This window comes from Lagenorhynchus albirostris, chromosome 3 (genome assembly GCF_949774975.1).
Source record: "Lagenorhynchus albirostris chromosome 3, mLagAlb1.1, whole genome shotgun sequence".
Taxonomy (NCBI): Eukaryota; Metazoa; Chordata; class Mammalia; order Artiodactyla; family Delphinidae; genus Lagenorhynchus; species Lagenorhynchus albirostris.
Window position 1 is genome coordinate 64,358,899 of NC_083097.1, and position 16,749 is coordinate 64,375,647.

The 16,749-nt window shown below is 37.2% G+C and overlaps 1 protein-coding gene across 8 annotated transcripts in view; it reads right to left on the bottom strand.

Annotated features, from left to right (window-relative positions):
- Positions 1-4,434: 4,434 nt before the first annotated feature.
- The window catches only part of SSBP2 (single stranded DNA binding protein 2), a 302,125-nt gene continuing 289,810 nt past the window's right edge, over positions 4,435-16,749 (bottom strand). For 2 of the 8 annotated variants that reach the window (XM_060143230.1, XM_060143231.1), the window contains exons 15-16: positions 13,349-13,447; positions 5,093-5,758 (exon numbers count right to left, since the gene is read on the bottom strand). In XM_060143230.1, the coding sequence (XP_059999213.1) occupies positions 5,729-5,758; positions 13,349-13,447 (129 nt within the window). In that variant the 3' untranslated portion in view covers positions 5,093-5,728. Of the gene's footprint in view, positions 5,759-11,013; positions 11,128-13,348; positions 13,448-16,749 lie in introns of all 8 variants that reach the window. The other 6 variants (XM_060143232.1, XM_060143226.1, XM_060143224.1 and 3 more) reach the window with 6 other exon arrangements.

Here is a 16,749-nt window from a genome sequence, read left to right on the forward strand (position 1 = left end):
CCATCTGTATAATTCATCAGAAAGATGAATGTACTTGAGGAGAAGCATAGTTTTACACGAATCACCTGCATAACTGCCTCAGATTTCCACATTATGTGCAATCCTACTTGGAATAAAATACTGAACTTTTTACCCATTAACAGATTTGCTAATAATATTAGTTATATTTTTGGTATTCAAAGTTTAGTTATCTGACCGCAGAGAGCTAGCCACTCATCATAACCTATTTAAATGCATATAAAGAAATTCTTTGATATTAGAGACACCTGGTTTTTACATAAAGCATAATGCCTAATTCAATTGTAGACACAGATGTCCACATTAATTACAATTTTATCATTCAGACAGCATTTATGCTAGCTTCATATGAACAATTTCCTTTACTTTTTCAATAAGTAATAAAGCTAGAGGCTAGAAATGGTAGAAACTGTAGATGAAAATCTGTATTTTTAGAATTAAATGTGAAAATGTGCGAAATTAAGGGATATTTACGTACATCTTTATGGCAACCTTTTACACTGCGTGACTAGCTCAAATATCTGTACAAAAATGGGGAGTGATAAATCCAATTGAAAATGTAATAATGCACGTATGTGCATGCATGTGTGCATACACACACACACAGGCAGACGCTGAATTTACAAAATGTATTGGGTAGCTGGTGGCCATAGTAGAATGAAGGACAGGAGGTTATGAAGAGGCATCCCAGACTCCAATTACAGTTATACATTAATTGTGCATTCATAAAAGCCTGACAAATAATTGTTTTTCCAGGAAGATATTATAAGTAACATTTTAACACATGTAGTAAGAAAACATCTTAAATTCTTAAAATCACAATTAGATAAATTAAACAGTACAATAAGCTGATGGCTATAAAGAACCCTCGTTATAAAGACTTGTCCATTCATGTTTGAAACAACACCATGTCCTTTATTCATTCTAACATATAGTTTCTGTTAAGTTTTTAACTGTTGTAATGCATGGAAAGTAAATATTTTGAAATATAATCTAATAGAAAGCCACATACACAGTTTAATCTGTTTATATTAAAAACATTTCTAAGGTGTGGCTAAAATCAGGTTTATTTTCAAATTACGTAAACTGGAAAGGTTATTTGAGTTGTTGTTTTCTAATAAGTAGATGATTAATTGTGTTTTCCTGAGCAATTCTGTCAGGACACGATGGTAATTTAGCTAATAACATGTTGTCTTGTGTTCTGAGAACACTGAAGAATCCAAATTTCATTTTCTGGGCAATGTACTGAGGTCATTTGGTACAAAAGAGAAAAGTGGGATAAAGTTTTAATGTTAACTGGGAAAAAATTCTGGGAGTAAATACTTTTTTAATAGGAATATTAACACTTGCCTTTGTCACGTTAATTGCACATCTCACTTAAAAAATGGAAATGCTAAATATTTCTAGGGACATATCATTACATTTCAATAACTGGGATAATCAAGGTGAGTCCAATTTATCCTGAGGACAGTAAATCCGCAAAGGGGGAAAAGACAAACTATACATGAAAACACTTAGTCCCACTTTAAATTTTACAGTATCTATATATTTGTCTACATATTTAAGGATGTAGTCAGCAAAAATATTCACATTAAACTATCAATACTTACAGAAATTATTTTTCTTCTACTCAGGAAGACCATTTGCACTAAGTTAACATGGGAAACTTAGAGGAAATCCTCCTTAGGAGACCTACTCAACTGATCATTTCTCTTTAGAATATAGTTCAGGAAAGTAATTAAAGAGGTCTCAGGTGTTTTCATCTGTAGGTCACTCCTTTCAATGCGAATTACAGTTCATGGGTAAAGTTGACATTTTTGGCGAAATAACATCAACTCAGTTTCTTCTAAACAAATGTCTACATCAAAAGACTGTAATTATTGCACAATTCGTGGCAGTGAAGTGACCAAGGATTAGATGGTCATTTATGCTCTTACCTTTAGGTGCAGTGCCTTCTCAAGAAAGCCTAATGTGGACAAGCTAGCAGAGGATGTGAAAGCAGGTGAGTCCATCTGCTTATGTTTTGTATTACTCTTTCCATCTGAAATCACTTTAATCAGCTATTTTACCATTGAAATAACATACAAAGGAAGGAATTAATAGTTACCAGTTGTGCAATAATATAAGTCATAATGGAAGTGTTTTGTGAGCAAACTTCACACTGCCACCCCCAGCACACACATACACACACACACGCAAGTTTAATATGCCAAATGGAAGTGTATTAATAGTGGTTCACTTTTCCAGTATTTCTCAAGGTATGGTTCACTGACCCAATTAACAGTGGCAGTCAGAAAGTGGAAATTGTGATTACGTCCCCTAGGAAAACTATATACTATATGAAGAAGAAAACTGTAAGGGCTAGGAAAGTAAAAATGTTCAGTTTGTATCTTATTTCTACTGGAGGGTGCAGGGATTGGGAAGGAGACGTGGAGAAAAAGCCCAATCAAGACTTCATGGGATTAAGGACTGTGGAAAACTCTTTGCCAAGCGCACAGTTCTAAATGCTTTGCTGCACATTCTCAGGATGAAATGATAGAGAAAAGGTATGGACAGATGTAGGGCTTCCTCATGTCCAAACTGAACTCATATATTTTCATCTGCTCTTTTAAACTATAAGAAGAGTGTTAACTGAATGATCCTATGAAATGCAACAGAGTTCAGATAGCTTAGAGAATCATAAATATAGAAATGGCACTTTATTTTATTCCTGGAGGGAAAGGGTTGTTTTGGGCACTTTCCATGGCTCAGGGAGCAGATTTGTTAATTTCCTGGCAATAGAGAAATCTTAACCTCAGATTCTTAGCCATGTAATTCCTGTTCATCAGCAACTGTGTCCAAACTGGAACACTTGGAAAGGAGAACGAACATTCACCCATCAGATGTGTGGGTTGTTACCAGATCAGTGGCACCTCACAGCCTCTGTTCCTGTGTGCAGCTTTGCTATAAGAAAGGTAGCTAGTTAAGGACATATGTACCTTAGAAAGACTCTGACATATATTTTCAGCTGTAGTGAGTTAGGCAGAACGCAAAGCAGAGTAATAAGAGTTAATGTTTTCACCTATTTATTTTTATATTTCACATGTATATTTTATATGTTCAATGTAGGCAAGAATTGCTAATGTTACTGTGAGGTGAAATGTTAAAAGTAACTCAGGAACAGGTAGTATATATAAAGACCAACACAAATGCATGGAAAACATGGGTGAAAAGAGAAAAGGATAAGGTTTAAATGATTCAAAACCTAAACAAAATTAATATATAGATATACTATCCTCCATTCGGTGCATGAGAAAATTATTTGATATTGGAATTAAATATCTTTATTTTCTGGTTTTCTTGAATACAACTTCTTCAAATTTTCAATGATTTCAGGAATTTAAAAAACTAGCTATTTTTAATCTGGGTTCCAAGAGAAAGAGAAATACGCTGAATTGATTGCTATACCTTGGAAAACGTCAATTTTACTATTTTGACCAAATAGGCTAGAAATAATGGGACCCTATTGCCTTCATATTCCAATATTACTTCCAAAATAAGAGCAAGTAAAATCATGCTCAGGATTCTTTGACTATAAGAAACAATACCTTCTTAGAAGGCAAATGAAAGAAATTCAAGATCAGTAACAATAGAGAAAAGAGTCAACAAAAGGTTTCAAAATTCTAGCATTATAAGATTAAGCTTAATAATCACAAGACTCTCAGTGTTCACACAGCTGTCATAAAAAGTGAAAGTTAAAATTATTCTTGGTAAATTCATGTGTCTGTACAAGGTGTCATCTTCAGGTTACCTTGGCTTGAGTTAAAGACCTTGTCGTTTGAATTTTTCATGAAAGCCTCTCTGTGGCTTGAAAGCTTGGAGTTGTTCTCCAGTGTGCAGTCCTAGCCCCTGGCACACTGTGATTAATGGCAACTAGTTTGATTAGTTTAAATCTGGAACATAAATTTTAATTCAGCTTCCTTTTCCCCTCTTAACAGTTCTGCCTGACATCCCTGTCATGCACAGGCAAAAATCTTTATTTTCAGAAGGAATAAATCCTTATGGATTTGAGAGAAATAAGTCATCTGGGATGAGGAACTAGTAAATATATTGCCAAATTTTCACTTTAGATACCATACGCCTAAAGAAATATGGATGCCCCTTACCTGAGATTAAACAATGCTTTTCAAAGTCTCTGGAGTCTGGATATATAGTTGCTGATCAATGGTTATTTTTATCACAATTTTCAAAGAAAGGATCACCAACTTAGCTTTAGAATGTAAAATCAGTCTTCAGACTTTTCTATTATGACTTTGATGTTTGTATGCCTGATTCAACACCGAAAACCCAAAAGATCTGGAAAGGGCCATAGAGCAATGTGCTTTCATAAGGGAAGTGTTTTGTTTAAATTTTTCTAATGTTTTATGAACAGTTATATGAAGCAGATGTAGCCTACTGAAGTCAATGGCTAGATGAAATATAGTTATATCAATAATTTCGCTCTACTGTAAGTCCTATATCCTGGGAACAGAGCAGGTGCTCTGCTGGCCGCAAGAAGGGACAGTCAGTTTTGCTGCTACTAAGATACCTGGGTAGAGAAGCAGCACTCCAGAGCCCCTGGTGTGTGATTAAAAACTCCCTCCCCCTTGTGCTGAAAGTCTCAATCATTTGAATCTATCTCCTTTGCAGTGTCTATGTGGAGATATTCACAAGTCTGAATAAAAATGAGGTACATTTCACGTTAGTATGTTATTAAAAATTTAGCTCTAGCATTCCTGGTGACAAGTGACATATTCAAGCAAATAGCTGTGTTACCACTTCTGGGCTTTATCATATTAAAGAGGAAATATGTTGCTAAAAATATGATGACCCCTGTCACTTTATTGCTATGGTCTAAGCAATCACGGCTAATTAATGATTTTCTGTATCATCTAAGACAAATCAAGAATTCCATCTAGAGCAGTTATTGCAGAAATATACTGTGTTAGGCCCCAGTTAAGCTTTTGTTGATTTGAAGTAACACTTTTCCTACATAAAAAGTACAAAAATACTCACTGAAGGTTACTGAGAAGTTGTTTGATTTGACATAAAGATGAAGACACACTTCTTTTCTGAGACAGTACACTTTGTGATTCACAGGATAACTTGCATCACACGCAATTTAATGAAAGCTCTCAAATAAGCGATTTTATTCCTATCCATGATTGCAGACATTTACAAAACCATAACATCTGAGTTCACCTTAAAAAATAACTTATATAAAGCAGTGATATACACAGCACAAAATAGATCAGGGAGGGGCAGGAGCAACTTTTAATAATTAAAATGTAAACGTGAAAAAAAGGATGGAATAAAAGTCCCTACTTATTTCTACTTAAGATGTCATGTGATAGTATTTTACAATGTCCTGTGGGTCAATGTATGTATGTGCATGTGTCCATATAACATACACACATACAATACATTCTCTTTCCCACACATATACATACACAGATAATCATTTGCAGTTCCGTTGAGGGCAATTCTAATATGCCGCTCTGTACAGTTGTTCGAATCACGTTTGGACCCGCTTTCTTCACAAAATAGGGGAGAGAGCAGGAAATAAAAAGGTTGGTTTGGTGTGACTGAGATTCCTTTGTTTAACTGTACACTGTGATGAATAATTTTCTTCCGTAGTAGTTCTGTGAAGGGCTGACTCACTGTGGTTTCCATGAGGAGACTTGGTAATGGATCACACACTCATTGTCATGCTAGGGGAGTACTAGAAGGAGAGAAGAATCCATATTTTAACAACAATTCTTCTACAGGCCACTAACATTCTCCTTGGTAAACAATAGTAACTGTGAATTTTAATGTCTTTTATGCACAAGCTTTAAATACAGCATAAAAATAAGAAAGCATAAAAAGAGTAAAATTATATAGAATTGACTGTCCTGAACTGTTAAATATTTCCTCTGGAAAGCAAGCAGTCTCATTCTCTCTCTGAGCTTAGGGGTTTGATAAGTACCTAGGCCCTCAGCTTTCTCCGCCTAGCCAGATTCATGTTTCATAGGCCCTTGGAACAATTTGGGTAAATCTAGTCCAAGGTTGATTCATAATAATCAGATACGTGTGAGGGATAGGAGAGTCTTTGTTAGCTGTGTAAACTTGGGAGGTTACTAACCTCTCTGTGCTTGTTTCCTCACCTGTAAAATCAGCTTAATGATAGTATCGATCTTAAACGGGTTTTGGGAGGACTGACTATAAAACCCTTAAAACTATGTATTTATTGAATACACGGAAAGTGTTCAGTAAATGCTGGAGTAATAGTATAACTCCCAGCTGGCCATAAGAAATCCTTATTAAAGCATTTAGAAAATACTTAAGAGTCTGATTTATACTTTAGCATATAAACTTATTCCTTGAAGCTGTGACTCCTAGCTCAATCCACAGGCATTTCTGGGTGGGAGTAGGGGCATTCTTGTTACATGTTACTTGTCAGTTTGAGGCTGACCATTGGTAAAAGGCGAGACTTTCAGAAATTTGGAAAAGTGGTCTTAACAAATGACAAACAGCAATTATTTTGATAATGATGCCAATCTACCCTCATATGCTTGAGGAATAGACTGTGACAGAAAAGTTCTAGAGCAGCTCTGCCCAACAGAACTTACTTCAACGATGGACACGTTCCACAACCTGTGGTGTCCAGTATGAAAGCCACTAGCCACATGTGGCAACTTGAGCCCACGAAGTATGGCCAGTGCCACTGAGGAACTAACATTTTTTTTTTTTTGGTACGCTGGCCTCTCACTGTGGTGGCCTCTCCCGTTGCAGAGCACAGGCTCCAGACGCGCAGGCTCAGCGGCCGTGGCTCATGGGCCCAGCCGCTCCGCGGCATGTGGGATCTTCCTGGACCGGGGCACGAACCCGTGTCCCCTGCATCGGCAGGCAGACTCTCAACCACTGCGCCACCAGGGAAGCCCAGGAACTAAAATTTTAATGTTATTTAACTTTAACTTATTTAAATATCTCCACGTAGCTGGTGGCCACCATCTTGGACAGCACATTATAGATCCCCTGTGACGGGAAGGAGGAGCGTCTATTTCCAAGAGGTAACGGTTTCCATATTTAATATGACCTCTTGAATATTTTAAATGCTTTATGAGAACCTGTGAGGACCAGGGCAAAAGAGAATTCCTTTTAATGCGCTAATAATGATTGCGCCTCATGGAAAGAGGCAGATAAAGTGAGAGGGTTTGGTCCCAGGCTGCAGGGGCTTAACCAGGAACAGTGATGGTCCTGGGAAGGGGAGCATGAACCTTCTAAAAAAGGAACAGACAGAACAGAAAGAAGTGAATTCCAAATGAGCGGAGGTCGTGCAGGAACCAGAAACGAAGTATAAGGTGTGTATTAGATAGGGATGGATTTGTTAATATGGTGAAAGCAGGATTTCCCAGGGAAGAGCTCAGGGTGACAGTGGCTCAGCTGGCAGAAGTCTGGACTGGAGGTCATTAGAGTTTGATCTAGTGCTCAAACCAAAAAGCCCACATTGATCCTGAGTAAAAGCAGATGACTAAGCCTGAAAACGGGTCACTGGACCTTAGGGGGAGGATTGTTAATCCTTTAAACACAGGTCAAATCAAGGAAAAATCTACTTGTTAATCCCTTAATAGCCTCAAATTTCCTCAGTATAGGAAAGCTAATTATATGTTACTGACCTTCCACATTGGATTACAGTGAGTAGGGTGATATAAAGGGGAGACTGCCAGAGAAGCGAAAGGGGATTCAGTTTGATAGAAAAACTCCCTCTTTATGCTTGATAGTGGCAACGAAAAAGCAAAGCTAAATAAAACCCAAAACCCCCAAACAATCATTGAGAAGGATCAGTAAAGTGGAGCCCACCCCGTCCCTGAGCTGGGAGGGGATCTACCCCCATCTCATCAGGAGATACCATGCAAATCTCCACTACAAATAATGACAGCACACTGCCATGACCTATGCACAACCTTTGACAAAATAATCCTATTTTGGCATTTGACTTTCAGGGGCAAGACTAAACAAGGAGATAAATGGATACTAAGGTTTTATTAAAAGTAGAAAACATAAGAATATGGCAAAATGGGCATAGGAAATTTAATCTATGCTTTCTATGGCTACTGCTTATTTATAGTAAGGATCGGTGAGCCAATCAGTACTGCCCAGTAGAACCTTCTGTGATGATGGATATGTTCTATTCTGTGCTGTTCAGTACAGCGCCCACACATGGCTGCTGAGCTCTTAAAACGTAGCTAGTGTAACTTAGGAACTGAAAATTTAACTGTATTTAATTTTAAATAGCGCAGCTAGATCATCAATCATTATTTTTTCTCTCTATATATATTTTTTGTGGTGTGCGGGCCTCTCACTGTTGTGGCCTCTCCTGTTGCAGAGCATAGGCTCTGGACGCGCAGGCTCAGTGGCCATGGCTCACGGGCCCAGCCGCTCTGCGGCATGTGGGATCTTGCCGGACCGGGGCACGAACCCGTGTCCCCTGCATCGGCAGGTGGACTCTCAACCACTGCACCACCAGGGAAGCCCATCAATCATTATTTTAAAGACAAAGCTTTTAATGGGTATATTGTGCCAATCTAAAAACAGTGAAAGACTTTAAAGCTTTTTTAAAGTCTCCTTTTTTAAAAAGGACTTCAAAGGATATGTTGCAAAAAAATTTTCTGGATAAATCATAATTAATTCTAGAGACCATCTCATTTAATGCACATCCTGAATAATCAGATTTTAAAAATCCCTGAATCCTTTCTTCACAAGGATTATTCCAGTTCATTCAAATGCAATGTAACATTAGGGAATATAGTTAAGAATATATTATAGCCTTCATTCTAATTATACACCATTAAAAGTATGCGTATATAGAGACAAGTATATATGCACATTCTCTGCTACCAAGCATGGTTATTGGTTGCTCCCATTTCTTAACATTGGCAATTGTTAGGATTTTTAACCTGTGTTATTTCAAATATCTTAAGCAAATCTTACAGTAAAATGAGAATTTGTTACAGATTCATTGGGAAGTTAAGAGAGTTAGGCTTATTCAGGGAGGAAACTGAATGGAAAATAGGGTACAACATGAAAGTCAGGGCCAGATTCAGTCAGAAAGGATGGAAGCACCATCTCCAAGCAATACAGCTCAAAAATTAGCAAGCATCTAATGAAATTTAAATTTTGAATAGTACAAGTAACTGTAAAATGATGCCCTAAGTGTATTTGGCACAGTAAAACAGATTGTATTTGTGTGTGACTGTCTTTATAAGCGATGGGCTATTTGCACTGCTAAGGCTGTAAACTGCTCGTCTGCTGCTGCCTTTATTGAAACTGCTTCAACTAAGTAAGATTGAGGGCAATTGCAAACTTTCTAGGGAAACTCGCAGAATGTGCCAGCAAAAAGGAATTTTGCTATTGATTACTATTCAAGCAGAAGTGGCTTACAGTTTTCTAGAAGTAGAAGAGCAAGTGTTAAATGGGGTATCGTATTTAGAGACATAAAATATTCATGGTGTATTGTCCTGAGACCACACTGCAATGTTTCTGTTGTACTGCTGCATCAATATGCCATGACATATTCTAGTGTTTGTGTCAGAATGCTGTGATATCAGGTTGCCCTGATATCACAGCATTCAAAACTATTCTGAGTCTGGTTCTCCTCGATCAAATGATAAAATGGCCTTACAGTGCTGTTGACTGCATCAGTGTTTGGTTATGCATGTAAAACATGAGCTAGAGAATTTATTATACCCAGTTCATGTACCTTGGACTCCATCAGAAATATCCATTAAATCTTTGAACAATGTGCATACATTTCTGTTCACACACTTCAAGAACACTTCAGATCTTACATTTCTCTTCATACACTTCAAGAACACTTCAGATCTTACATTTCTATTTCTAAGCATCTATATAATATTTTTTCTTAATGAGAGATAATACTACAGGTACCTGAGCTGAACTAAAGTGAAATAAATCTAGTGTGTATGTGACTATGTAAAAAAAAAAATTGGGGCATATGTGATTTCTTTACAAGAGAAGAAAATGAAAAAAGGCAGTAAGGGTAATAGGAAATGATCTACCACCTTGTTTCTAATTTCTATTTGACACCATGATTTTAATAGCATGTTTGCTCAGTATGGTGAAAATATTCTGCTAAATTAATTCAAGAAATAAGACTAACTGCTTTCTTTACTTGAGAGGCACGAAGCACTATTCCTTGAATTAAGCCTTTTTGTATTATGTTTTTAAAGCCAAACATTTTATAGAGTTTGAACACTAGGGGGCATCTTTGTTTCTTGAAATAAAGGCTTTTTTTGGATCCCCCCCCAAAAGAGTCTGAATGTTGAAACATTTTTTGATTCCTATTTTCTTGTGTAAAGTGTGTTGGCACTGCAAGGTTTCTGCCTTTGGATTGGACATTTCTGTTTCTATATTGATTACATTAAGTAGTATGTGTAAGGGATAGTGTCTGTACATGATAATCAGTCAATAGACGTTTGCTGTCTGCCCAGGCCTCTTATGTGGTTAAACTTCAAGATAAAGACCGACAAACCCTCAAAAGGCAGACTGTTCAAAAATCTGTGCTTTTCAGACTTATGTGCATTAAAAACCACTAGAATTCAGTTTGCATGTTTAGTTACTGGAAATGTTTTCTTTTTAAAAATTATTTATTTATTTTTAATTGGAGTATAATTGCTTTACAATGTTGTGTTAGTTTCTGCTGTACAGTGAAGTGAATCAGCTATATGTATACATATATCCCCTCCCTCTTGGACCTCCTGGTTTTCCTTGATGATAGTAAAGCTAACTTAGTGGAGATACCTAGTCTATTTACTTCAAGGCCTTACTACATTTGTCAGCAATGAATCTCTTTTGTCTTCTTCCTCTCTGTTCTCTTTTCTTGATCTTTTAAAAAGGTGCAAACAAAAATGTGTGGATGTGATAGAGGAAGCCACAGATAACCAGGGTGTCACTCATAGCATGTAGACCCCTCACCTGGCAGACAGAACAGCGCAGCCAGTGTGGACCGGCTTCCAAGGCTGCACTACCCTCCAGGAGGTGGTGCAGGTTCTCAACCATCATCCAAGTATTTCTCTTTTGGGGACTTTGCTAGTGGGGACAGGAGAGAGGGAGGGGGGAGACAGGAGGGAGCTTCTGTTTTCTGCTAACTCTGCACAGCAGTCTGGTGTTTTACCTGCTTCTTGGCTTTAAGGGTAGCGAGGCTGGGTCAGGAGTCAGGGGTGGGGGAAGCCCTACTCCAGTGGCTCTATATGCTACGCACATATTCCCAGAGGGATCTGCTATCCAGCATGTGCATAATCCACTTGGGGTTAAAGGATGAGGCTGGTGTTTATTCTGCACAAAGTAGTTTTTTAAGTCCTGTTCTATCTGATTCTCTGATCCCCGTGAAGAGCTTTCTGATGCCAGCTCTGAAGCAGCTCCCCTCTCTGGCAAACAAGGCGGCAGTCGCCCACAACAAATCTGGGAAGGAAGGGGGAGAGTTCCTGTCGTCGCTGCCCCTAAAGTTAAAGTCACGTGGAACCTTTTTAAAGAAGTTTTCTTTTCCAATACAAAATTAATACTTTCCTTGGTGCTCTTAAAACACCTGGTTTATATCTATTGTAGCACTTATTAATCTGACATATGGTTTAATTAGTTGTGTAAACATGTTCTTCCCATCAGATTGCATTCTTTGAGGTTAGGGATGTATTATGTTTGTTTCAGAATATTTTGTCCTTAACCTAGTGCTTTGCATAGTGCAGGCTCAATACATGTTGAATTGAACTGAATTAATTATCATATACCTCACTGAATTATACCATTACTGGAAGAATTAGCATAAAATGAAATTAATGTCTCTAATTAGATAAAGTGAACATTAATTAATTAAAATTAACTAATTTGTCCATAGTCTTGAAGCAAACTAGTGAAAGAAGCGGGCTCTAAGAAATCCCATAATCCTAAGCATTATGAAAAACTAATAGTTCCTCACATTTTTCTATTTCCTCATCATTGACAGGCTAATCTTTGGATTTCTTTAAATATGAGTTTTTATGTATACCTTCTTGGTTCTTACTAATCATAAATATCCTGCAAATAAAACAGATAAACTAAAGATCATAATATTATTTCTAGTTTTAACAGAAATTAAAGTCTAAAAACAAGGGAAGTCTTGTCCCATGCCGAGGTGCTAGGTCAACACCAAGAAATAAAGGAAACCACAGAACACTCAATCTTGGGTTCCATTTTGGGAAGCAGCCATTCTGTGCAAAAGTAGGTATGTTATTAGCCACCGCTTCAAATTCTGATGGCATCAACTCTGGTAAAGGTCTGGGCAAAATGAAGGTAATTTTCTCTTCTGATTCTGTTTATAGTTTGGTAGATCCTCTATTACTTTAATGATGGCGGTACATGTATTGGAGGCACTGATTCTATGAACATGAAACTAGTTTGGGTTCTGAACTCCTTTATTCCAGTTCAGGAGTTCTTAGCAGAGAATGTGCATCAGCATCACTGACGAAGCTTTTTCACATGGGAGGATGCCTGGCCCCACTCCTGGAAATTCTGATTTGCTGGGTCCAGGGAGGGTTCTGGGAAATTGTATTTTTAAAAATTCTATAGATGCTTCTTATGTGAAATATTAGTTAATAAATTATTGTATAATGCAGTAAGTCCTTGAGAAAAGATACCATGTTGTCCTTTTGGTCTTTCCAGTGCCTAGCACATTGCTTTGGCCTGTAGACAGTGCTCAGTGACTGTTAAATGAAGGAATAAATTTTATCGCTTCTCCGTTTGCTCCTATCTACTTCTATGGAGACATGAAATGATATTGCCTTTGCTTAACACTATAGTCACACAGAAAACGACGTGGATATCCAGTTCAGGTTAAATGTAAATAACTCGTTAACATACAAGACAGGAAAGTCTAGTGCATAATGTAAAGACATCTTAGAGACAATTTTCAGAGCTTTCAGGACAGCACTGAGAATAAACCTGGTTTTGCAGTGATCAAAGACATTTTAGTAATGTGAAAAATTTATAAAAGCGATCACATATGCAACCTGTTTCTAGTACGTTCTTTTATGGTGGATGTTTTCTAACGTAAAATTAGTATTAAAGTTTTTGTCTTTGTAACTATGTACATAGAATCGGAGTAGAAAGTTTATTTTTTAATACTTTCAAAGAAACTCCACTTAGTTTTCTAACTTTTAAAAGATCAACCTATTGAATTCTAGATAAACAGTCATAATAATGGCTTTATGCATTTATTCTAAAGAAGAGCTTCAGAAATAAAATCTGGATATAGTAACGTAGTCAAGGGAATACTTACACTCTCACTCTGAAAAGGATTTAAGAAATTTCCCCCCATTTCGCCATCATCCCTAGGAGTGCCCGGCTGATTACTCAGGCTCATATTATTGGGAGAATTCTGTAAACAAGATTTAGAAAACAAAGCATTTTGAAGATTTTAATTTCCCTTTTACATGGTACTGTTTCAAACATGGAATCTATACCATCATCTCTAAGGACAAAGCAGACTTATAATTCCAATCTCAGACTTCTACCATGGATTCTGTTCATTCTTTGCACCTTGACAAGTACTAATCCTTTCCCAAATGAAAATTAAAAAACAGAAAACCCAAAATAATTCACTGTAACTCTTTGTCTTAGTCTCAGAATCATTTATTCCATTTCCCACTCTCAGTTCACAGAGTTCCTAGACTTCTGGAGAGTTTAAGAAACATTCCCAGGAGGGGCATGATAAAGTGTGCATTCTACCCACTGATCAGGTGGGATGGAACAATAACTTCCCTGGGTGATTTTACTAATCAAACTCGAAAGGTCACTGTTTTGATAAATATTTCCCTTTAATTCTACATGTGGTTTACATAGTAACACGACTTTAACCATTATTTTTATATGAACCATAAGGAAAAAAGGAAAATGGTTAACGATAGTTAAGAACAAGAGAAATAAATACCTCAGGACTTGAGAATTCAGTATGTACTTGTACAGGAAAAGGAGGCTCAGAGGTGGAGTGATTTAGAACCCTTTCCTATCATTTGTTTGAGCAGATTTATTTGAAACTTTTAAGATAAAATGGCTGATATTAGCAATCTAATCAAACACAAAGTTAACAGTATACTGCTTTATATTCTATTTAAGTTCGCTAGTCTTGTTTTTGCTGTGCGATTTTAGCCACGTGAGGTCATCTGATACTCCACGTTGATAGGGAATACAGAATGGCAGCGGCGTATAAAGCATGCTCACACAGGATTGCAACTGTGACTAAGGGATTCTTGTAAAAATAAACTTCAAGGTTAAAAACTTTTACTTGTTATTTCAAACGTAAGCCAGGTTTTAGAGTTTTTTCCTGAGCTGTTGCCATTTTATATTTTGTTTTTGAATAAGTTTTTAGATTTTTTTACACAAAATTGCTCTGAGGATTTTGACTTAACTAAACCAAGTTAGGCAATAAAAACGAAAATGTCATGAATGGGTTATCCCCAGAAGAATATGTGCTTTTTAAAAATATGGTTAAACTGTAAAGCAGAGACAGGTAGATGAGCTGGTAGAAATAGAGCTTGTATCTTGTCCTGCTGTGCACCCCACAGGGAGGATCTGAGAACAGGGATCCTCTGAAGTCCGTAGGAGCTCCATTTGCCAGTGAACCCCAAGGGCTGGGGAACCACAGCTTAATGGAATAAAGAGGATTCTATTTTTTTTTTTTTGGAAAAATTTTTTTTCTCTGGAAATGTTAGTTTCCCAAGTAACTGGACTTTGAAATGAACATGGATAACCTGATTTCCTGAAAAAAAAATTAAGTAAAATTGAAATGCAATTAACTAAGCTGTAGGTAACTAAGCTACAACTCATGAATAAAGTTATTAATCAACTGTGTCTTGAAAGCAGGAATGATAATGCTTACTTAGCTCAAAAAAGGGCAAATTTATAAAAACACTATAAGATTTACCCAAAATCTATAAGTCTTTGGTGAAGGCAGATTTGTCATTTCATACGTAATGGAGAAACTGGCAATCTTGGAATAAAAAATAATCTAACATACCTATACAGGGGTATATGAACATGTACTTACAAGCTGCATACTTTTACATATTCAAACAGATATATGAAACGAGCCCTGTCCATCCTTGCATAATATTCACACTCCTAGCCTTAAGTACGTGAGGTGCCCTGAGAGGAGCAGCATATCTCTGACTAAACTGGGGTGCTCCCAGACTCTGCTGCACTTTTGCCATGTATCATTGCTTTTTTAATTTTTTAAAAAAAGTTTTATTGGAGTATAGTTGATTTACAATGTTGTGTTAGTTTCAGGTGTATAGCAAAGTGTATCAGTTATACATGTACATATATCTACTCTTTTTTAGATTCTTTTCCCATATGGGCCATTATAGAGTATTGAGTAGAGTTCCCTGTGTGATACAGTAGGTCCTTATTAGTTGTCTCTTTTATATATAGTAGTGTGTATATGTCAATCCCAATCTCCCAATGTATCCCTTGCTCCTTACCACAGGTAACTATAAGTTTGTTTTCCACATCTGTAACTCTATTTTTGTTTTGTAGATAAGTTCATTTGTATCCTTTTTTTAAACTCCACATTGAAGTGATATCATTTCTTGATTTGCAATTCTGAGTTTGGCTACCTTCAAATTGATTCCTGACTCAAAGTGTCGATTTAAAAATATCTGAAGTTGGGCTTCCCTGGTGGTGCAGTGGTTGAGAGTCCGCCTGCCGAGGCAGGGGACACGGGTTCATGCCCCGGTCCGGGAAGATCCCACGTGCCGCGGAGCAGCTGGGCCCGTGAGCCATGGCTGCTGAGCCTGTGCGTCCGGAGCCTGTGCTCCGCAACGGGAGAGGCCACAACAGTGAGAGGCCCGCATACCGCAAAAAAAAAAAAAAAAAAAAAAAAAAAATCTGAAGTTTAAAAGTAACATTACAGTAATATTTAAATACATATAAAACACTTCATGGTGTTTCTGTTTTCCATGCTATCTTTTCATAGCATGGTGGCTCAGCATTAAATGTTTTTAGGGGGCAGTGGTGGTGGTGTATATGAGAACATTGAGAGGCGGATTAAAAGGACACATTCAACACACAAAACTGAGCTAGTATCAGATCTCTGAAACCTCTTCCTATCTAGCTCACTGGGTATATTTGAAAATCATGAAATGATAGAACACCTTTAACAAATCTGAGGTAATCTCTGCAAAATGTTGTGAAAACAACAAAAGTTGCTCAATGAGGAGTCTTAAGGAAATTGTGCTGTCCATGGTCCCTGGGTGACGTGATGAAGATATAGCTAAAGATATACTCAGTATTGGTATCTGAGGAACAGCTAAGACAATGGTTCCAAGCACCAACCCAGAGCAGGTTATGACGGTGGGTGGCAATGAACTGTGTGTATGCTGCATTTAACTGTAGCTATGTTTGTGTGCAGTGTCTCCAGTAGATTTCATCAACAAGGCAAGAATATAATGCACAAAAAGGGCGTAGGTTGGTCAAACAACTTCTTAAAATGGAGTAAGAAATTTAAAAAATGTAATACTGATGCTTGACAAAATACAGGTTTAACTGGAGAATTAGGAAGATGCAGCTAGAGACCCAAGAGCAAGTTTGAACACAATTGCTAAGCAGAAGTGGTTAAGATCATCTTCTGATTCACAAACAAGAATGACTAGAAAAAGAATAGGATGAAAAGGAATGAGCCCA